The 23,839-nt window shown below is 42.6% G+C and overlaps 1 protein-coding gene across 1 annotated transcript; it reads right to left on the bottom strand.

Annotated features, from left to right (window-relative positions):
• Positions 1-1,024: 1,024 nt before the first annotated feature.
• On the bottom strand, positions 1,025-20,314 carry LOC128045619 (olfactory receptor 2D2-like). Its single transcript, XM_052638078.1, has 3 exons — positions 20,174-20,314; positions 19,951-19,976; positions 1,025-1,973 (listed from the first exon to the last, which is right to left on the bottom strand). Exons 1-3 carry the CDS (start codon positions 20,312-20,314, stop codon positions 1,025-1,027), a joined length of 1,116 nt encoding a protein of 371 aa, XP_052494038.1.
• Between the last annotated feature and the right edge of the window lie 3,525 nt (positions 20,315-23,839).

Genomic DNA, 23,839 nt, shown 5'->3' with positions numbered 1-23,839 from the left:
TGAATATGGGTGATGCCCAGTAACATGATCTTTGTAGGTTGGTGAAGTGTGGGAAAAAACAACTCATGTTTGTGAAGATTCTCTGAGAAATAAACAGTTCCAGGGAAGTCATTTCAAATAAGAAGGAACAAAACAAAATATTCCCCACTGAAATTGTAACCTCTCTCAGAGCTCCCAACATTTTGCATCTGGGGGTCACATTATATTCACCTCCTAACTCTAGTTTCCCTCATCCTTAGAGTCCCTTTCTCTTGGGATTACCCAAGAGAGGTTATAGTTTTCAAAAATGCATGTTATTAGAAACAAGGAAATCTAGAGAATGGAAAAACATCATCATAAAAAATAATTTTTCCCTTTCTAAGAGTACTTCAATTGACCCCCAGAGGCTCTAACTGACTGAGTTTTTAGATGGGTTATATAGGTTCATTTCCTCCTTCTCAAGTCTCTTCTGCACTTTAAGAATCTCCACTTGACAGTTTCTGAGTTTATCCTTCTTCCACTCTCTGCCTACAAGACCCTTTTTATTCCCATTCTCTCTGGAGATCCAGTCACTTCCAAAGACCAGAAGATCACTGCTGTTTAAGGATTGATAATTCAACCCTGAGTCAAAAGTCTTGAAAATTGAAACTAATGTTTGCAGGCTCTGTACTAAGTACCTTTGTTGTATTAATATTATCTCATTTAATTATTACAACTTCCCTATGAAAAAGAGATACAAACCTTAAAGTAGCTGAAAGAGCTGTAAGAATTCACATGCCTAGTGATTGGTAAAGCCAACTATCTCATCCTGGTCTGCCTGGCACTAGAGCCCAGGCTCCTGAACGCTGTGTTGGATCTTCCCAATCATCTTTGTCTCAAACCACACCACCACAGATAATGCTGATTGCCAAGCACCCCATTTCCCACTGAGGCAGAGTGAAGCATTAGCTTTATGGAGACCATTACTTCAGGACTTATGGAAGAGTCTTTGGTGTGAGTGCAAGTCCTGAATTGTATGTCTCCCAACATCCTTATCTTTAAAGCATTACTCTGGGGCCCTGCCCCTTCCCATCAGTTTGAGGAAAGCATTTTTCACATCCTTGTTTCTCAGGCTGTAGATGACAGGGTTGAGGAAGGCTGTGGCAATGTTGTAGAAAAGGGCCATTTTCTTGCCATTGTTTGACAAGGAGTCAGAGCCAGGGCTCAAGTATGTGACACTGCATGGAATAGCGAACATGGAAACCACAGTGATGTGGGACGCACAGGTGGAGAAGGCCTTGATCCGTCCTTGGGCTGAGCGGATCTTCATGATGGTGAAAAAGATGTTGATATAGACAATGACAATCAAGGAGAGTGGGACCACAATGACATTGAAGCCGGTGATGATGTTCACCAAGTCATTGAGGGATGTGTCTGCACAGGCCAGCTTCAGGACTGCAGGGACCTCACAGAAGTAGTGGTCAATTTCATTAGGGCCACAGTAGGGAAGGCACATAGCAAAGAAGGTAAAGCACAGACCACCCACCACACCATAGGCTGCACAGATGCCCACCATGAGGAGGCACACCCAGTGGTTCATGATGACCTTATACCGGAGAGGGTGGCAGATGGCCACGTACCTGTCCACCGACATGATGGAGAAAAGACAGTACTCAGTTGTCCCAAAGAGGAGGAAGAGGTGCATCTGGGCCACACATCTAGCAAAAGAGACGGCTCTCTTCTTGCTGAGAATATGCACGAGCATCTGGGGCACAGTGGTGGTGGTGTAGCACACGTCCAGCATGGAGAGGACACTGATGAAGAAGTCCATGGGCGTGTGAAGGCGTGTGTCCTGGTGGATGAGGGTGATGAGGAGGCTGTTGCTCACGAGGATCAGCAGGTAAAAGACTAGAAAGAAGGTGAAGAGCAGAGGGTCGGTCCTGGGGTTCGAGGCAAAGCCCAACAGGATGAATTCTGTCACAGCGGACTGGTTGAGTTCCTGTATTGTGCTCGGCCTGTGTAAAGAGTTTGGGGGATATGTGATTTTTTGGGTTTTGGTGCCAAGGGATTCTCACCTTTCTTTCATTTATGTTTCCTACCAGGCAGTTTGGATTCGCAGATGGGGGCACTACTGTTCATGGGATTTGGTTCAGGATTAAGTTGAGGGTCATCATGATGAAATGGTGAAGACCACCTCAGGGAAGTGCCGTATTCTATGTTCCATTCTGTTACTCCCTTTCCTGAGACAGTCATGCTTTTTCCTCTGTTGTTCAAGTCAATTTCTGTTTCTCTTGAGACAGGAGAGCTTGCTAAGACTCACTTTAAGGATCAGAGTTAAGACTATTACACTCATTATTTGGGTTGATATTTTTATTACTGTTAGGATTGGCATTAAGGTTTTAAATGGTGATTAAAGTCAAGGCTATTGTAAAGTTTAGCGAAAGAATTTAAGATTTACTTTTTTGGTGAATGAAATTTACTGGTGTTCATTAATTATGTCTTGATTCAATATGTTTTTGCCAAATGTTCACTGTTTGTTATAAATCAGAGGAACAAGGAAGAGTTAAAAATAGTGAGTGGGAAAGTTTTCACACAGTCGACTATAATGAATTCTAAATACTTTAAAGAGTTCAAGGCAAATGATGAAACTATAAAACAACCTAGGAGAATATATACATGGGTGAATATTTATTTTATGATGGGACAGAGAAAGGCCTTGAAGCCTCACCTGACTGTTCAAGGCACTTCAGCCTCATGATATTGACTCTTTTCTCTCTAATAACCAAACAAAGCAACAGAACTCCTCATCTGAGCTGCTCTATATTTCCCCAGTATTGTTGACGATTTCTTGGGCATTCCTGGTCATTTTGCTCTAAAATCCTTGTTCTCAGTGACTTTTTGATTCCCTTCACTGCTTTTCTTGTGTGGTCATCCCTATGCTCTTTCTTCTTCATGCCCCAAAACCTCACCAACACAAGGATGCTATTTGTAAGACTTTCCCTGAAGGTATGGGCAAGAGGAAGATGACTTACAAGGTAGTGCAGAACAGAAAACTATTTTTAAAATGAACACTTAATGTTGTAAAGTCCCTAAGTTATCTGTGCAACAGTTTTTCCTCTCTAGTTCCTAGCCAGCTGGCAAGTGACTGGAGACTATTCTTCCTAGAACCTCCTCCCACCTACCCCGGTCTCTCTATTCTAGGACTCTCCTTACTTTCATTACCTGGGCAACCAGCCACAAACCCAATGCCTCTAACTCAATGATTCAGACTTCACTGTGTATCTAGGTCACTTGGACGGTTTGTCAGATGCTATTGTGCCTCACACAGATTTTTAATTTAGAAGGTTCATTTTGCCTATGGAAAAGTGAGAGATGTGGGGAGAGATTTTCAGCAAGGAGGTTTATTGCAGTATTATTTCTAATGGGGAAAACTGCACACAACTTAAATATCCTGTAACAGGGGACTGGTTACATAAATTATATAATTGAATACCTTATAACATTTAAAACAGTACTTTGGAGGCTATTTCACATTATGGGGAAATGCTTCAACAGACTGTTAAGTTAAAAAGCAGAATGGCAAACTATATATGACCCAGTTCAAATATTATAATGATTTATAAAATTGGACTAAAATTGAAAATAAATATATGAAATAGGTTAACAGTGGTCATTTCTGGCGATTAGATTCATAGGTGATATTTATTTCTTAAAGTTCTTTGAACTTGCCAAACTTATTACAAGAAACACAAGCAATTTTTATAATAAGGAATAAATAAATTTCAAGTGACCTTTTTTTTTTTGCTGTGGACAATTCTTAAAGTTTTTATTGAATTTCTTACAATTTTCTTTCTGTTATTTATGTCCTGGTTTTATAGCCGTGAGGCACGTGGGATCTTAGGTCCCAGACCAGGGGTGGAACCAGCATTCCTTGCATTGGGAGGCAAAGTCTTAACCACTGGATTGCCAGAGAAGTCCCTGAGTGATACTTCGAGGATGGAATATATAGGAACTTGGCTTTTCAATTCAGACTAGTTACATAAAAGGGTGAATATGAGAGAGGAAGATTAGAGATGGAGAAAGGCATGCTGGACCTAGCAAGGTTTAAAGGAGAATGGAAGGGAGAGCTTCTTTTGTTATCTGAGCTCATCCCCTCCACTGACCTACACTTGGGAATCAACGTATACTGTTTCATGCAAGTATATTCTCTGGTCAAGGTTAAAGTGTTTTGACTAGGAGATAGGTCCTGAGTGACAGAGATCCTTGAACAAGGTCTCTGGTGATGAGAGGCTGCCCAGTTATTATCTCCAGCTTGTACCTGCAGGGTGAGGGTAGAAGGAGATGTGAATGACAGGACTCTGCTCCCCAGGACTCCTTTCTCTCTGATGAGTTTGTGTCTTTTTTCTGAAGGGAGCCTGGGGAATGGTTTCTACCTTTACTTTCCTTGGCTGATTTGCTGTGTGTCTTAAGGGCCATTTGCTTGGCCTTTCTGAACTTCAGGTACTGACCCTGCCACAGCCAGGTTTGATGATGACTTGTTGCCGATGACTTCCCTGGTGGCTCAGACGGTAAAAACATCTGCCTATAATGCAGGGGACCTGGGTTCAATCCCTGGGTCAGAAAGATCCCCTGGAGAAAAAAATGGCTCTTCCAGTACTCTTGCCTGGAAAATCCCATGGACGGAGGAGCCTGGTAGGCTTCAGTCCATAGGGTCACAAAGAGTCGGACATGACTGAATGACTTCACTTTCACTTTCTGTTGCCAATGAAGAAACAGAAAGGGATTGTGTGATTGACAAGTCCTGGCAGAAATGAGTGCCCAGTCCTCAAATTAGCTGGAGCTGGGGTTGGGTGTGCCAGCCTCAGGCCATAGTTAGATGTAATGGAAATCAGAGAAAATTGGTTTCCTTTTTAACTTTGGGTCCTTATATTTATCTCCTATTCACATACTTACATGATTCCCTGGTGGCTCAGGGGTAAAGAATCCGCCTGCCAATACAGGAGACATGGGTTTGATCCCTGGGTCAGGAAGATCCTCTGGAGAAGAAGACGGCAACCCACTCCAGTAATTTTGTCAAGGAAATCCTATGGACAGAATAGCCTGGTGGGCTACAGTCCATGGGGTCGCAAAAGAATCGGACACAACTTAGTGACTAAACAACAATACATACCTACTCTCCTGCAGCGCAGACTGAGAGACGAAAACCCAAAGTAGCTTTGAATTTTCACTTTTTCCATTTACTGCCACGACTCAGCAAGTAATTGTTTGTTATCTGTAAAATTAAAAAAAAAAAGCTTTATTGCAATAATATATGATTTTGTCAAGTTCTGAAGGTATGCTTTCTCCTTCCTTCACCTTCTCCAGCTCTTTCCCTTTCCCTTCCCCCAGCATCAGCACAGACCTGCATGGCTAAAAATGAGCCAGATAAACAGATGAAACTAGAAAGCAACAAAAGCAGAGAGAATAATGGGAAAAGATAGAGAGGACCCTGAAGGGAGGGAGAGACACAAACACAAAAGGCAGGAAGGCAGAGAGAGGCCCAGAGAATCAGAATCTGGGGGTGGGGCATAGACAGGAAGAGAGGAAAATGGATGGTAGGCATGTAATTGACATCAACAGGAGGAGAAGGCAGGAGCTCAGAAGGAGGAAGATGATGGGAGAATGTTTATTCTCTTTGTGTAAGAAGAAGACAAAAGATTAGAGGAAAAAGACAGGGAGACATGAGACCCAGTGGGCAAGTCAGAGGACAGAACAATGCAAAAGGAAAAAGTCAGGGAGGCAATGGAGAAGACAAGAAGGAATGTCAGAGATTCTTGGAATGGTGTGTGAGCCAGGGCCATGAGAACAGGGTGCCGGAGGGCTGAGCAGGTTGTGACTGGAGCGGCAAAGAGCCTGCAGAGACCAGACAGAGGAAAAAGGGAGACAGGCAATCCACAGGGCAGGTGGAGAGAGGCAGGGGCAAGACCAGTCTCCCAGGGAGAGAGAAGGAGCTGGAAGAGAGGGCAAGAGCAAGAAGATGGGGTGACTCCAGACAAGGGGGAGCTGGACAGAGAGGTGGAGACAGAGGGAGCAGCAAGGTGAGGGAGATTCCCAGACAGTGGAGAATGAGGGCAGAGAACTGAGCTCCAGGGGGAAACCCAGAGAGACCCCGCAGGGATCCTTGTGAGTCAAAGGAACAGGTACAGAGTGAGGAGAAGAGGAGAGAAGCAGGATGTCTGAAGAAGGCGACACTGCAGGCAAGTCCAGAGGCACAGTGAGCAGTAAACAGACATCAAGAGGGAAAGAAAGTCACAGAGTGAGCAGAAGACCCAGTCTGACAGAACACCAGAGCCAGACACTCAGAGGACCAGAGCGATGGACAAAATCTTTGGAGGCAGAGAAACCCAGACAGAGCCAGCAGAAGCAGAGGCTGAAGGGGACAGATGAAGAGGGATGGAAAGTAAGAAAGAGAAGGAAAGGCAGAGACACCAAGATAACATCAGACCCAGAGACAGAGAAATTATTGGATGGACACACAGAGAGAAAGAGGCAGAGACAGCCACGGACACACTCACATAGACATGGGGAGAGAGACCGAGATGACTGGGAACTGTGGACCAGGTCCTACCCAGAGCTCCTGGCAAGGCTGGGCGTGGGGGTAGCCAGCAGCATGGCTTGCTCCCCAGAATGGTTCGGGGCTTATAACTGCTGTCCTGAGCTTATAACTCTGCAGGGAAGGGGGCTGTGGGCAGAGCTCCCTCAGACTCAGGAGACCACTCCTGAGTAACATGTGGCCCCAGGGCTCTAACCAGGAGCTAAGTTCCTACAGCCCCTTCCTGCTGGGGAGGAAGCACTAGGTTCTTGCTCAGGAACATCCCACAGGAGTTCAGTCCTGCCTGGTGGGAAAGAAACTTCAGGCTCCATTCTTCCTGAGCATGAGAAGGTCCCCTGCCCACACAAGCCCAGGGGGACTAGAGTTACATTTGGTTCTTGGCCCAGTGTTTCCCCACAGGAGCCAGAATGGGGTTTGGGCTGAAAGCTGGGAGACACAGGGGAGAAGCTGATGAGAGTGGAGCCCATCTGTGGAGGCTGGCTTCTGGGAAAGGCTGTCTCCTTAGGTGGGGGCACCAGGCGCATTCCAGCCCTCACTGCATCCTACACTGCCCAGATGAAGTCCCTTCTTTCTCCTCCTTACTAGCCTTCTTCCTGGGTGATGGTTGCTCTCCTGCTCCCCACTATTCTGATCCTGACCCCAGTGTGGAGTCCACCTCAGCACCGATCAGGTCCTGGAGGCCTCTTCCTCCACTGGAGGGGAGCTCAGGGTTTGGTGAATATGACTTCAGCTCCTCTGAGAACCTCAGGGCTGAAGGTCTGTGCCTGCTTCCCACTCCAGGGGTCTCCTCACAACTGTGGAGGGCTATTCCTCTCCCACATTCCCCTGGCCCAGCCTGGAACTCATCTCCTAGGCAGCCCACCCCAAGCAACCAGGATTTCCAGGTCTGTGATTCATTTCCCTTCTCAAGTGGCAGGGCCTGGATTCAAAGAGCAGACTGTGGGGTCAGGAAGCATCCACACGGCTGCCACAGCTGGATTTCTATCCAGCAACTCTGCCTTTGTTCCCCTCCTTCAGAGTCCTCACAAGTTTCCATCTCGGAAATTTAGTCTCAGCTCCTTAGTCCAGTGGCCAAAACCCTTCCTGCTCTGAGTCTTGTCCACCTCCCAGCCTCTCCTCTTGCAATTCAATGAAATTGTTGACATATATTCATCTAAGAAAAACCATAAGGATAGGCTCATAAGTTTACTAAGAATTCTATTCATTCAAAGTCATTATTCTTTCCTATCCATCAAAAAGTGAAAAAAAAAAATTTCAACAGTGAAAACAAATGAAAATGGAAAAATGTTAAAACTTATACTGAGTGAATAAATCACATGGCAGAAGAATAAATACTGTGCAATTCAATGTTAAAAATAATAGAAACAAAAAATAAATTGTTTAAGAATTGTGTTATGTTTCTTAAAAGTATTCATAAAGACAATTTAAAAAAAATTAGACCCTGAATTTTTAACTGTAGTGATCTGCAAGTCTAAAGTAATGGGGGTGGGGGCATGTCCTGGCAGGGCCCTGAGGGTAGGTCTTTCCTCAGCTGCTCCTCCTTCCCCAGGAAAAAATAAATGAGGCCCCCTGGGAGGTGTGGGGTGATGAAGGCCATAAAATGGTCCCCTCCCTCTGCCTGGTGGCATTCCCAGGGCCATTTTATCCATGAGAAACTGTAGCAAAATGTCTAGGGTCCTTGAGCTTTCAGTCTATAAACATATTCGAGACAAGAAAGATATTATTGGCTCAAAAATAGAGATTTCATGGAATAAAATTAGTGATTAGTCAAATGACTATTAAATACATTTAATCAGTTAGTCCCTGGCAACTCCTTAGACTCTTAAATCTTCTTTCAGATATTTGAAGTGGGACATGGTATATTTTGGGCTTCCCTGGTGGCTCAGTGGTAAAGAATCCGCCTGCAATGCAGGAACCACAGGAGACGCAGGTTCAGTTCCTGGGGCAGGAAGATCCTGTGGAGGAGCGCATGGCAACCCACTCTAGTATTCTTGCCTGGAGAATCCCATGGATAGAGGAGCCTAGCGGGCTACTGTCCATAGGGTAGCAAAGAGTCAGACAGGACAGAAGCGACTTATCATGCACATACGTGGTACATTTTAATATGTATCTAGTGAACAGTGGTGCCCTTGGAGTTCTGAAACTACCCAGCGGCTTCTGGGTCTCAGCCCCATGAGGGTGTGTTTTGTCACTTCAAGTAACTTGGTGAGAAGCTTTACTCAAGCAGGAGAGAAGGGGACAGGCTCCTTGTATTTTCCTTCACTTTGCAATGACTGTAGCACCAAGGACTTAAGACAGGAAATAGGAAGTTCCTGTGACCTGCAATTTTGAGAGAGTGAGGCAACAGGGAAACCTTTGGACCCCGTTTATGATGTCTCTGGCCAAGGGTTAGGGAGTTCAGTCCTGCCAGAGGGCAAAAGAAACTTTAGGCTCTATCCTTCCTGAGCATGAGAAGGTCCCCTGCCCACACACAGCCCAGGTGGACTGGGGTTACATTTGTCACTTGGCCAGGCATTTCCCCACAGGAGCCAGACTGGGGCTTGGATTGAAAGCTGGGAGCCACACAGGGAAAAGCTGATGAGAGTGGACTCCAAGAGCCTGGCTTCTGGAACAGAAGGCTCTTTAGGCAGGGGCACCAGGCTCACTCCAGCCGACTGCACGCTGCACTCTCCTGCTTACTGGCCACTCAGTCTCTTCCTCCTGGGTGACAGTCACTCCTGCTCCCCACTGTCCTGATCCTGACTCCAGTGTGGAGTCCACTGGAGCACTGACCAGGCCGTGGAGTCCCCTTCCTCCACTGGAGGGGAGCTCAGGTTTTGGTGGTGTCCACATCAGGGATTGCTGACCTCAGCTCCCTCTGAGGTCTTCAGGGCAGAAGGTCTTTGCTTGGGCCATAGGGAATCCCCTATCCCAGGGGCCTCCTCACACCTGTGGAGGGCTGTTTCTTTTCTGGCATTCCCCTGGCCCAACCTGGAATGCCCTCTTCCAGGTTGCCCACCTCAAGTGACAAGGTCTCCAGGTCTGTGACCCATCTTCCTTCTCAAGTGGCAGGACCTAAATTCAACAACCAGGCTCGGGGGCTATAAGCATTTCGACAGCTGCTGTCACTATCTTTCTTTTTTTTATATATAAATTTATTTATTTTAGTTGGAGGCTAATTATTTTACAACATTGTATTGGTTTTGCCATACGTCAACATGAATCCGCCACGGGTGTACACGTGTTCCCCATTCTGAACCCCCCTCCTTCCTCCCTCCCCATACCATCCCTCTGGGTCATCCCAGTGCACCAGCCCCAAGCATCCTGTACCCTGCATCAAACCTGGACTGGCTATTCATTTCATATATGATATTATACATGTTTCAATGCCATTCTCCCAAATTATCCCAACCTCTCCCTCTCCCAGGGTCCAAAAGACTGTTCTATACATCTGTGTCTCTTTTGCTGTCTTGCATACAGGGTTATTATTACCATCTTTCTAAATTCCATATATATGTGTTAGTATACTGTATTGGTGTTTTTCTTTCTGGCTTACTTCACTGTGTATAATAGGCTCCAGTTTCATCCACCTCATTAGAACTGATTCAAATGCATTCTTTTGAATGGCTGAGTAATACTCCATTGTGTATATGTACCACAGCTTTCTTATCCATTCGTTTGCTGATGGACACCTAGGGTGCTTCTATGTCCTGGCTATTATAAACAGTGCTGTGATGAACATTGGGGTACATGTGTCTTTTTCAATTCTGGTTTCCTCAGTGTGTATGCCCAGCAGTGGGATTGCTGGGTCATAAGGCGGTTCTATTTCCAGTTTTTAAGGAATCTCCACACTGTTCTCCATAGTGGCTGTACTAGTTTGCATTCCCACCAACAGTGTAAGAGGGTTCCCTTTTCTCCACACCCTCTCCAGCATTTATTGCTTGTAGACTTTTGGATCGCAGCCATTCTGACTGGTGTGAAATGGTACCTCATTGTGGTTTTGATTTGCATTTCTCTGATAATGAGTGATGTTGTGCATCTTTTCATGTGTTTGTTAGCCATCTGTATGTCTCCTCTGTAGCTAACTTTCTAATCTGCAGCTCTGACTTCTTTCACCCAACTCCAGAATCCTCACTGATTACTATGTGTGGAGTTTCATCTCAACTCCTTTGTCCAGCTGCCAAAATCTTTTTTGCCCTGAACTGTGTCCATCTGCCCAGGCTTCCCTCCTACAGCTCAATGAAACCTTTGACATATGTTTATATTAAAAAAAAAAAAAACATAAAAAGGATTTACAAAGTCATTAAGAATTCTGTTCATTCAAAAGTCGTTATTCTATTCATCAGGAAAGTGAAAAGAATACTTTTCAAGCAGTGAAAACAAATCAACATTCAAAAATGTTAAAACCCATATTGAGTGAATAAATCAAGTTACCAAAGAATAAATACTGTGAAATTCAGTTTTATAAGTCATGGAAACAAATAATAAATTTTTAAGGAATTGTGTTGTTATTTGGCATTCCTATACACTAATAATGAGAAAGTAGAAAAAGAAATTAAGGAAACAATTCCATTCACCATTGCAACGAAAAGAATAAAATAGTTAGGAATATATCTACCTAAAGAAACTGAAGGCCTATATATAGAAAACTATAAAACACTGGTGAAAGAAATCAAAGAGGACACTAATAGATGGAGAAATATACCATGTTCATGGGTCAGAAGAATCAATATAGTGAAAATGAGTACACTACCCAAAGCAATTTACAAATTCAATGTAATCCCTATCAAGCTACCAGCCATATTTTTCACAGAACTAGAACAAATAATTTCAAGATTTGTATGGAAATACAAAAAACCTCAAATAGCCAAAGCAATCTTGAGAAAGAAGAATGGAACTGGAGGAATCAACTTGCCTGACTTCAGGCTCTACTACAAAGCCACAGTCATCAAGACAGTATGGTACTGGCACAAAGACAGAAATATAGATCAATGGAACAAAATAGAAAGCCCAGAGATAAATCCACACACCCATGGACACTTTATCCTCGACAAAGGAGGCAAGAATATACAAAGGAGTAAAGACAATCTCTTTAACAAGTGGTGCTGGGAAAACTGGTCAACCACTTGTAAAAGAATGAAACTAGATCACTTTCTAACACGGCATACAAAAAATAAACTCAAAATGGATTAAAGATCTAAATGTAAGACCAGAAACTATAAAACTCCTAGAGGAGAACATAGGCAAAACACTCTCAGACATAAATCACAGCAGGATCCTCTATGATCCACCTCCCAGAATTCTGGAAATAAAAGCAAAAATAAACAAATGGGATCTAATTAAAATTAAAAGCTTCTGCACAACAAAGGAAAATATAAGCAAGGTGAAAAGACAGCCTTCAGAATGGGAGAAAATAATAGCAAATGAAGCAACTGACAAACAACTAATCTCAAAAATATACAAGCAATTTATGCAGCTCAATTTCAGAAAAATAAACGACCCAATCAAAAAATGGGCCAAAGAACTAAATAGACATTTCTCCAAAGAAGACATACGGATGGCTAACAAACACATGAAAAGATGCTCAACATCACTCATTATCAGAGAAATGCAAATCAAAACCACAATGAGGTACCACTTCACACCAGTCAGAATGGCTGCGATCCAAAAATCTGCAAGCAATAAATGCTGGAGAGGGTGTGGAGAAAAGGGAACCCTCCTACACTGTTGGTGGGAATGCAAACTAGTACAGCCACTATGGAGAACAATGTGGAGATTCCTTAAAAAATTGCAAATAGAACTGCCTTATGACCCAGCAATCCCACTGCTAGGCATACACACCGAGGAAACCAGAATTGAAAGAGACACATGTACCCCAATGTTCATCACAGCACTGTTTATAATAGCCAGGACATGGAAACAACCTAGATGTCCATCAGCAGATGAATGGATAAGAAAGCTGTGGTACATATACACAATGGAGTATTACTCAGCCATTAAAAAGAATACATTTGAATCAGTTCTGATGAGATGGATGAAACTGGAGTCGATTATACAGAGTGAAGTAAGCCAGAAAGAAAAACACCAATACAGTATACTAACACATATATATGGAATTTAGAAAGATGGCAATGATGACCCTGTATGCAAGACAGCAAAGAAGACACAGATGTGTATAATGGACTTTTGGACTCAGAGGGAGAGGGAGAGGGTGGGATGATTTGGGAGAATGGCATTGAAACATGTATACTATCATGTAAGAATCGAATCACCAGTCTATGTCCGATGCAGGATACAGCATGCTTGGGACTGGTGCACGGTGATGACCCAGAGAGATGTTATGAGGAGGGAGGTGGGAGGGGGGTTCATGTTTGGGAACGCATGTACACCTGTGGTAGATTCATGTCAATGTATGGCAAAACCAATACAGTATTGTAAAGTAAAATAAAGTAAAAATAAAAATTAAAAAATATTTATAAAAGTAATTTTAAAGATTTTAGACTCAGAAAGATTAACTATGATTATCTCCTAGTCTAAGGTAATACGTATTTGTTTGCATGTACAATTATGAGAACAAACATATACTGTATTTCGCCTTTTTACACAGTTCATGGGGTTCTCATGGCAAGAATACTACAGTAGTGTCAACCAGTCAATCCTAAAGGAAATCAGCCCTAAATACTCATTGGAAGGACTGATGCTGAAGCTCCAATACGTTGGCCACCTGATTTGAACAGCCAAATCATTGGAAAAGACCCTGTTGCTGGGAAAGACTGAAGGCAGAAGGAGAAGAGGGTGACAGAGGATGAGATGGTGAGATGGCATCACCAGTTCAATGGACATGACCTTGGACAAACTCCAAGAGATCGTGATGGACAAGGAGGCCTGGTGTGCAGCAGTCCATGGGGTCAAAAAGAGTCAGACACAACTGAGCGACAAAGCCCAGCACAGAACAGCAAACAAGTAACTGAGAGAAAATATTTTCAATGAATGTAATAGACAAAGAATAATATCCCAAGATATATAATAAACTACAAATTAAGAAAAGATAAACAATATCTCATATTCATTGAGATTACTTAGTATTGTTTCTTTATTACAATAAATTCTTTACTTGTGTTATCTCATTTAGTCCTTCTAACACCCCTCTGAGGTCTATGGTATATTATTCCCATTAACAGATGAGGCAACTGAGACTCACAGAAGTTAGGTAACTTACCCACTGTCATTGAGTTAGTAAAGGGTTAGCTGAGGTTAGAATACAGAAGTCTGACACCAGGGTTGACTTCATTACTCAATACTACCAAAAATCTTATGAAAAGATGTTACCTTCACCAGCAATCTGGGAATTATAAATGAAACAGAAAACTATGCCCTCCACTTTCCATCTATGTGATAGATATCAATTTTAGAATGGTCAATATAAATGACATTATCAAGCGTTCGGTTCAGTTCAGTCTCTCATTCATGTCTGACTCTATCTGATCCCACGGACTGTAGCACGCCAGGCTTCCCTATCCCTCACCTACTCCTGAAGCTTGCTCAAACTCATGTTCATCGAGTCAGTGATGCCATCCAACCATCTCATCCTCTGTAGTCCCCTTCTCCTCCTGCCTTCAATCTTTCGCAGCATCAGGGTCTTTTCCAATGAGTCAGTTCTTCACAACAGGTGGCCAAAGTATTGGAGCTTCATCTTCAGCAGCAGTCCTTCCAGTGAATATTCAGGGTTGATTTCATTTAGGATTGACTGGTTGGATCTTCTTGCTGTCCAAGGAACTCTCAAGAGTCTTCTCCAACACCATAGTTCAAAAGCATCAATTTTTTGGCACTCAGCTTTCTTTATAGTCCAACTCTCACATCTATACATGACCACTGGAAAAACCGTAGCTTTGACTAAATGGATCTTTGTTGGTAAAGTGATGTCTCTGCTTTTTAATATGCTGTCTAGATTTGTCATAGCTTTTCTTCCAAGGAGCAAGTGTCTTTTAATTTCATGTCTGCAGTCATCATCTGCATTGATTTTGGAGCTCAAGAAAAACAAGTCTGTCACCGTTTTCATTGTTTCCCCATCTATTTCCCATGAAGTGATGGGACCAGATGCCATGATGTTAGTTTTTTGAATGTTGAGTTTTAACCGAGCTTTTTCACTCCCCTCTTTGGTTTTCATCAAGAGGCTCTTCAGTTCTTCTTCACTTTCTGCCATAAGGGTGGTGTCATCTGCATATCTGAGGTTATTGATATTTCTCCTGGCAGTTTGATTCCAGCTTGTGCTTCATCCAGCCCAGCATTTCACATGATGTACTCTGCATAGAAGTTAAATAAGCAAGGTGACAATATACAGCCTTGAGGTACTCTTTTCCCAATTTGGAACCAGTCCATTGTTCCTTGTCCAGTTCTAACTGCTTCTTCTTGACCTGCACACAGATTTCTCATGAGGCAGGTAAGGTAGTGTGGTATTCCTATTTCTTGAAGAATTTTCCAGTTTGTTGTGATCCACACAAAGGCTTTGGCATAGTCAATAAAGCAGAAGTAAATGTTTTTCTAGAACTCTCTTGCATTTTCTGTGATCCAGCAGATGTTGGCAATTTGATCTCTGGTTCCTCTGCCTTTTCTAAATCCAGCTTGACCTCCGGTTCCTCTGCCTTTTCTAAGTTCAGCATGAAGTTCTCAAGTCATGTACTGTTGAAGCCTTGCTTGCAGAATTTTGAGCATTACTTTGCCAGCATGTGAGATGAGTGCAATAGAGTGGTAGTTTCAACATTCTTTGGCATTGCCCTTTTTTGGTATTGAAATAAAAACTGACTTTTTCCAGTCCCGTGGCCACTGTTGAGCTTTCCAAATTTGCTGTCATACTGAGTGCACCACTATCACAGCATCATCTTTTATGATTTGAAATAGCTCAACTGCTTTTCCATCACCTCCACTAGTTTATGTGTAGTGATACTTCCTAAGGCCCACTTGACTTTGGACTCCAGGTTGTCTGGCTCTAGGTTAGAGATCATACCATTGTGATTATCTGGGTCATTAAGATCTTTTTGTATAGTTTTTCTGTATATTGTTGCCACCTTTTCTTAATATCTTCTGCTTCTGTTAGGTCAGAACAAGTATTGATGAGAAGGAAAGGTGTAGATTGGCATAAATACCTAGCATCTAGCAAGTTTGAAAATTCTTGGATTGTAAACTCTGCCAAGTTCACTGCTATGCATAAATCCTAGAAAAAATTACTTACCTATGAAGTGAGTGAAGTCGTTCAGTCGTGTCCAACTCTTAGCGACCCCATGGACTGCAGCCTTCCAGGCTATTGCATCCATGGGATTCTCCAGGCAAGAGTACTGGAGTGGGTTGCCATTTCCTTCTCCTATGAAGAAATGTTTAAATACATTTGTCGCAGAATTGTTTAAATAATGAAGTGGCTCAAATGGTAAAGAATTTTCCTGCAATGCAAGAGACCTGGGTTCAATGTCTGCATCAGGAAGATACCCTGGAGAAGGAAATGGCTACCCACTCTAGTATTCTTGTGTGGGGAACTCAGTGGACACAGAAGCCTGGCGTGCTGAAGTCCACAGTGTTGCAGTCGGATACGACTGAGTGACTAACACTTTCACACTTTCACATGGAGAAATGTCTAAATATATTTGTCACAGATTGTTTAAGTAGCGAAAAATTTTAAATGCATAATTGTTCCATAATAATTAGATAAAATGAAATGTGATACATCAAAATGCTTGTTACAAAATGAGTTAGACCTGTTAAGTATCCGATGGGAGGTATCAGAAACATGATGTTGAGTTAAATTTTTCAGAACAGAACTGATATCTTGATACCATTATAAAATTTCAAGTTCATACAAAAACAATTGTATGTATTGATTATGGATAAACTTGTATGTATGCTAAAGTTTAAAACACACGAAGTAGACTTCAATTTAATGATAGCAGTTGATTCAGAGGAGCTGAGTTCAAGAGCATGTGAACTTTATTTGTAACTATTTAGAACTGAACATGGAATAACAGACTGGCTCCAAATAGGAAAAGGAGTACGTCAAGGCTGTATATTGTCACCCTGCTTATTTAACTTATATGCAGAGTACATCATGAGAAACGTTGGGCTGGAAGAAGCACAAGCTAGAATCAAGATAGCCGGGAGAAATATCAATCACCTCAGATATGCAGATGGCAACACCCTTATGGCAGAAAGGAAAGAGGAACTAAAAAGCCTCTTGATGAAAGTGAAAGAGGAGAGTGAAAAAGTTGGCTTAAAGCTCAACATTCAGAAAACGAAGATCATGGCATCTGGTCCCATCACTTCAAGGGAAATAGATGGGGAAACAGTGGAAACAGTGGAAACAGTGTCAGACATTTTTTTTTTCTTTTTTTGGCTCCAAAATCACTGTAGATGGTGATTTGCAGCCATGAAATTAAAAGATGCTTACTCCTTGGAAGGAAAGTTATGACCAACCTAGATAGCATATTAAAAAGCAGAGACATTACTTTGCCAACAAAGGTCTGTCTAGTCAGTTCAGTTCAGTTCAATTCAGTCACTCAGTCATGTCCAACTCTTTGCGACCCCATGAATCACAGCACGCCAGGCCTCCCTGTTCATCACCATCTCCCGGAGTTCACTCAGACTCACGTCCATCAAGTCCGTGATGCCATCCAGCCATCTCATCCTCGGTCGTCCCCTTCTCCTCCTGCCCCCAAGCCCTCCCAGCATCAGTCTTTTCCAATGAGTCAGCTCTTTGCATGAGGTGTCCAAAGTACTGGAGCTTCAGCTTTAGCATCATTCCTTCCAAAGAAATCCCAGGGCTGATCTCCTTCAGAAAGGACTGGTTGGATCTCCTTGCAGTCCAAGGGACTCTCAAGAGTCTTCTCCAACACCACACTTCAAAAGCATCAATTCTTCAGCGCTCAGCCTTCTTCACAGTCCAACTCTCACATCCATACATGACCACAGGAAAAACCATAGCCTTGACTAGACGGACCTTAGTTGGCAAAGGAATGTCTCTGCTTTTGAATATGCTATCTAGGTTGGTCATAACTTTTCTTCCAAGGAGTAAGCATCTTTTAATTTCATGGCTGCAATCACCATCTACAGTGATTTTGGAGCCCCCAAAAATAAAGTCTGACACTGTTTCCACTGTTTCCCCATCTATTTCCCATGAAGTGATGGGACCGGATGCCATGATCTTCGTTTTCTGAATGTTGAGTTTAAGCCAACTTTTTCACTCTCCTCTTTCACTTTCATCAAGAGGCTTTTTAGCTCCTCTTCGCTTTCTACCATAAGGGTGTTGTCATCTGCATATCTGAGGTGATTGATATTTCTCCCGGCAATCTTGATTCCAGCTTGTGTTTCTTCCAGCCCAGAGTTTCTCATGAGGTACTCTGCATATAAGTTAAATAAGCAGGGTGACAATATACAGCCTTGACGTACTCCTTTTCCTATTTGGAACCAGTCTGTTGTTCCATTTCCAGTTCTAACTGTTGCTTCCTGACCTGCATACAGATTTCTCAAGAGGCAGGTCAGGTGGTCTGGGATTCCCATCTCTTGAAGAATTTTCCACAGTTTATTGTGATCCACACAGTCAAGGTTTTGGCATAGTCAATAAAGCAGAAATAGATGTTTTTCTGGAACTCCCTTGCTTTTTCCATGATCCAGCAGATGTTGGCAATTTGATCTCTGGTTCCTCTGCGTTTTCTAAAACCAGCTTGAACATCGGGAAGTTCACGGTTCACATATTGCTGAAGCCTAGCTTGGAGAATTTTGAGCATTACTTTACTAGCATGTGAGATGAGTGCAATTGTGTGGTAATTTGAGCATTCTTTTGCATTTCCTTTCTTTGGAATTGGAATGAAAACTGGCCTTTTCCAGTCCTGTGGCCACTGCTGAGTTTTCCAGATTTGCTGACATATTGAGTGCAGCACTTTCACAGCATTATCTTTCAGGATTTGAAACAGCTCAACTGGAATTCCATCACCTCCACTAGCTTTGTTCATAGTGATGCTTTCTAAGACCCACTGACTTCACTTTCCAAGATGTCTGGCTCTAGACTAGTGATCACATCATCATGATTATCTGGGTCGTGAAGATCTTTTTTGTACAGTTCTTCCATGTATTCTGTCTAGTCAAGGCTATGGTTTTTCCAGTGGTCATGCATGGATGTGAGAGTTGGACTATAACGAAAGCTGAGTGCTGAAGAATTGATGCTTTTGAACTGTGGTGTTGGAGAAGACTCTTGAGAGTCCCTTGGACTGCAAGGATATCCAACCAGTCCATCCTAAAGGAGACCAGTCCTGGGTGTTCATTGGAAGGACTGATCCTGAGGCTGTAACTCCAATACTTTGGCCACCTGATGCAAAGAGCTGACTCATTTGAAAAGACCCTGATACTGAGAGGGATTGGGGGCAGGAGGAGAAGGGGATGACAGAGGATGAGATGGCTGGATGGCACCTCTGACTCGATGCACATGAGTTTGGGTGAACTCCGGGAGTTGGTGATGGACAGGGAGGCCTGACATGCTGCAATTCATGGGATCAGAAAGAGTCGGACACGACTGAGCTATTGAACCAAACTGAACTGAGTCTTGTTTTTCTAAAAGGAAAAGAAAGATTAAGACTAAATATGGCAAAATATCTATGTCTTTATTTTTGATGTGAGAAAATGGGATCTTTGCTTTATTTTTTTCCATAATTCTATCTGCATATTTCTGACTCTATCTGACTCTCTGTTTACTTACATATAAATAAACAGAGAGATTAATACAGATAGATAGTCATATACAATTGTATTTTTCTTTATGAAATATACTTTTTTTCTAAAAAAAAAAAGTGAGATTTAGAATGTAAAACCAGGGACTTTCCTGGGGATCCAATGTTTAAGACTTTGCCTTCTGATGCAGGGGCTATGGATCCAATACCTGGTTTGGGAGCTAAGATCTACATAACTTGTGGTCAAAAAAACAAAACATATAACAGAAGCAATATTGAAACAAATTCAATAAGGACTTTAAAAAATGTCCACATTAAAAAATCTTTTAAAAATAAATAAAATGTAAAACCAGGTAAGAGACAGTTTCACAAGCTGAGTTCAGACCAGGTTATTAGTCATATTTTCCCAGAGATATGTCTAAAATAATTCTAACTTGCATTTTATAGCACTAAGTACAAAAAACAATGCTAATATTACTGCAAGTGCTTGTTAGACAGCAACGAAAGACTGTTCCTGCATAATCTGTCTACTCTTTGTGTCATCTTCATCCCCCAGCACTTTATACTGTAGAAAGTATGTACGCATGTTAAACATTTGACTGATTGTATTGAACTGATATAAACTTGCATAGGAGAAAACCCAGGGAAAACAATAAAGTAATGTCCTTGAACCATAAAGACATAGTCCTTGTAAAAGAAAACCTTTGCTCTCAATACTCGACTAATTGGTTGGGTGGTAGCAGCTGAAAATGGGGAGAACGTCAGTGTATGAGTGGCCTCACCCTTTCTGCATATCTCATAGACATAGAAAGGTTCAAGTTGGTCAGAACTGATGTTTGAGGCCCATCAAGTCTGCCCATGATTCTGGACAACTCTGAAATGTCCCAAGTTATTGAGCTGTCCCTTTGTGGCCAAGCACTTTCAGAAAGGCCCTTTTTACATTATTCTTCTGGAGACTGTAGATGATGGGGTTGAGGAAGGCAGAGACAACATTGTAGAAAAGGGCCAGCTTCTTGACCCTCTCTGAGTCATACCAGGACCCAGGCCTCATGTACATGGTCATGGGTGGTCCACAGAACATGGTGACCACAGTGATGTGGGAAGTAGACGTGGAGAAATACTGGAGTCTCCCCTGGGATGAACAGATTCTTAAGATGGAGGCAAAGATGTGAACATACAAGGCCAGGATGAAGGTGAGTGGGACCAAAAGTGCCTCCAACACACTCTGCCTGAGGTGGGACGTCAGGATAACAAGTAAGGACCACCCAAGTCTCTCACCTGCGGCCCCTCCGTCAGTTTTTCTAACACCCCTCCCCCCAAGTTGGACTCCAGATTTTCCAGGGTCCTGAGTTGTTTCTGCAGCCTCTTCCTGAGCTGCAAGGTGGTGGAGGTTGAGTGAGGAATAGAGAATCCTGATTCTCAGTCTGGACAACCTTCTCCCATGGATTCCTTCACACTCAGGATAACCTCTGAGAGAGTCTTCCCTTGTTTCTGAGTTACAATAGTGATTGTATTCATCCAGGAGTGTTCATAGACATAGGAAGGCAGAAAAAAGATAATAATTACCCTCTAGTTCCTTCCACATGACAAAGAAAATTTTAGTTGGTGCAAATTTCTCTCTAACTGTTTCCTATCCTTAAATGATAATAGATTTTTTTCTCACCTCAATGATATCATGCTTTACATACACTTTTATCATGGCAGACACTTGTTGAATGACTATCCATTTCCCCCTTTGCTGAGAGAACCATCCTCTTGCTGACAACCCTTGTTAAGTGCAGTGAACACATCATGGACAGTCTTTAACCTCAAGACTTGTTATGTGAAGAAATGAATTCTTGTATATCTAAACCACTGTTAGCTGAGTTTCCTAGTGTTTGAGGGAAATCCTAATGAATTAAGTGTTCTGCCTATGAAAAAATGAACATTATGTGACAAGCATTCTACCCCGATCTCAGGCATTCAGCCACCAGAACTGTGAGAAATAAATGCTTGTTATTTAAACCACTCAGTCTGTGGGATTCTATTATAGCAGCTTGAGCTGGCCAAGACAGAGGTCAAGGTGGCTAGAATTCAGAGCAGGGCAATGGAGAGGCAAGCTGCACAGAGAGTGAACCCAGGAGTCTGCTGAAGGCCCCTCTCCTGTCTTTAGATGAGGGCTGATCAGTGCATGCGTATGAGGAAACACCAGAGGATGAGGGGATGCCTTAAGATTAATAAGGGAATATCATGAACAACTTTATCCCCAAATTAGATAATTTAAATAAAATGATAAATTCATTGAAAGATGATAACTGCCAAAACTCATCTGTAAAGAAATAGGTAATCTGAATAGTCATAAATCTAGTTTTTTGAAATGAATGTGGAGTTAAAACCTTTTCACAGAGAAAACTCTAGACCTAGATGGATTTACCTGTGAATTCTACCAGTCCTTTAAAGAAGAAATACTTTTACTGAACCAAACTTGGGACTGCATGCCTGTGCAGCAAAGAAAATCTACTGACACTGGGTTGTGGTGAAGGAAAGTACAGTGTTAATTGCAGGGGCCAAGCAAGGGGTCGAGGCAGCTAGTGCTTAAAAGATCTGGACTCCCCAATAGTTTTCAAGGAAGTGTTTTTAAAGAGGGTGAGTGGGAAGGTTTGTAGAGTGCATGATTACCTCGTGGACATTCTTCAGATGAGCTGATGGTGAGGTAATGGGAGTCAACACCATCAACCTTCTGGTTCCAAACCAGCTGAGATCTTCTTGCTTGGGGGTAGCACCCAGTTAACTTCTTCCACCTGGTGGGGGTTTCAGTATCTGCAAAACAGCTCAAAGGACATGGCTCAGAATATGAGCTATAGTCCTTCAGCAGGAACTAAAAGTCCTTAACCTTGTGTAGGCTAAACTATTACTAGTTTGTCTTGCTTGACTTTTCTCCTTTGCTTCTGCATTTTCTCACTTCTCTGGTTAAATTCATTCTCAGAAACTCAAGGAAGGCCTAGGAAGCTAAACTTCTGCTACAAACAAGAGGCAGATGGAGGACGTGGAGGAGTGGGAGGATCTGTCCCAGGAAGGTCCAGTAGCATCCTGCTTAGTTATAATACTTCCACGTCTGCACTAACTCTTCTAGAAAATTTAAGGATGAAGGAATTATTCACAATGAATTCTATGAGGCCAGCATCTCTCTGATATGGGAACAAAGATAGTACAAGAAGGGTAAATGAAGACCCATATCTTTCATGAAAATAGATGCAAAAATTCTTTTTTTTCCTAAATTTATTTTTTAATTGGGGGAAAATGGCTTTACAGTGTTGTTAGTTTTTGCTGTGTAACAACATAAATCAGCTATATGTATACATATATCCCCTCTCTGTTGAGCCTCCCTCCCCTTCTTTTCAAGCTTCTCTGGTGGCTGAGATGGTAAAGAATCTGCTTGCAATGTGGGAGACCGGGGTTCAACCTCCTGGAGGAGGGCATGGCAACCCATTTCAATATTCTTCCCTGGAGAATCCCCAGGGACAGAGGAACCTTGCTTCATCCCCTTCCTTTATCCCATCCGTCTAGATCATCACAGAGTGCCATGCTGGGCTCCCGGTTTCACACAGAGACTTCTCACTAGCTATCTATTTTACACATGGTAGTGTGAAAAAGTCAGTGCTACTTTCTCCATTCACCTGACTCTCTCCTTCCTCCACTATGTGCACAAGTCTGTTCTCTATATCCTCCATTCCTTCCCAGCAGATAGATTCATCAATACCATTTTTCCAACAAAATTTTAGTAACTTGAATTGCACATATGTTTTAGAAAGGTCAATGCACCATGGCCAACTATTAGGTGAAGAGAAACTAAACTGAGAGGCAGAGAAGGGTACTGGGGTGAAAACAGGCTTCAGAGGGGTGCAGGTCATTGTTCCAGCACCATCTGGACCACTTCCCAGCTGTGTGTCCTTGGAGGAATGGTGATGATGTGGGTCAGGATGCTCACTCCCATTTCTCAAGCACATGTTAGGTTCATGGTGTCAGATGCTTAAACACTTCCTCACTCTTAATCCTCAGATCGATCATGTGAAGTTCATATTATCCAAGTCATAAATATCCAAATATTTATATATTTATCCAGCTGAGGCATGTGTGTGTGTTTGTGAGTGTGTGTGTGAGTGTGAGTGTGAGTGTGTGCTTGTTAGTCACTCAGTTGTGTCCAACTCTCTGCGACCCCATGGACAGTAGCCCGCCAGGCTCCTCTGTCCATGGAATTCTCCAGGCAAGAATACTGAGATCTTCCTGACCCAGGGTTCTAACCTTAGTCTCCTGCATTGCAGGCAGATTCTTTACTGTCTGAACCACCAGGCAAACTGAGACTTAGAAAGGTTAGTAACTTGCCTGAGTTTCTAGTAGAGACCAAACAGGGATTTGAACCCAGATCAGCATTCAGTGAGACAACACTAAAGAGTTGGCATAGCACTACTTGGCACATTAGACAAACTTCCTCACCTGCTTATCTATTTAAGAAGGTGCAGTCCTTTCTTTGAACATTGACTATCTGTTTGAGATCCCAAGAATGCCAGATAAAGAGGCCCACCATCTTTAAGGGAGGAAGGAAATTACCACCACACAGGCACTGTCC

The sequence above is a fragment of the Budorcas taxicolor genome, chromosome 3 (genome assembly GCF_023091745.1).
Source record: "Budorcas taxicolor isolate Tak-1 chromosome 3, Takin1.1, whole genome shotgun sequence".
Lineage (NCBI taxonomy): Eukaryota > Metazoa > Chordata > Mammalia > Artiodactyla > Bovidae > Budorcas > Budorcas taxicolor.
Note: the sequence above shows the minus strand (reverse complement) of the source record. Positions and strands in the feature narration are given on the sequence as shown.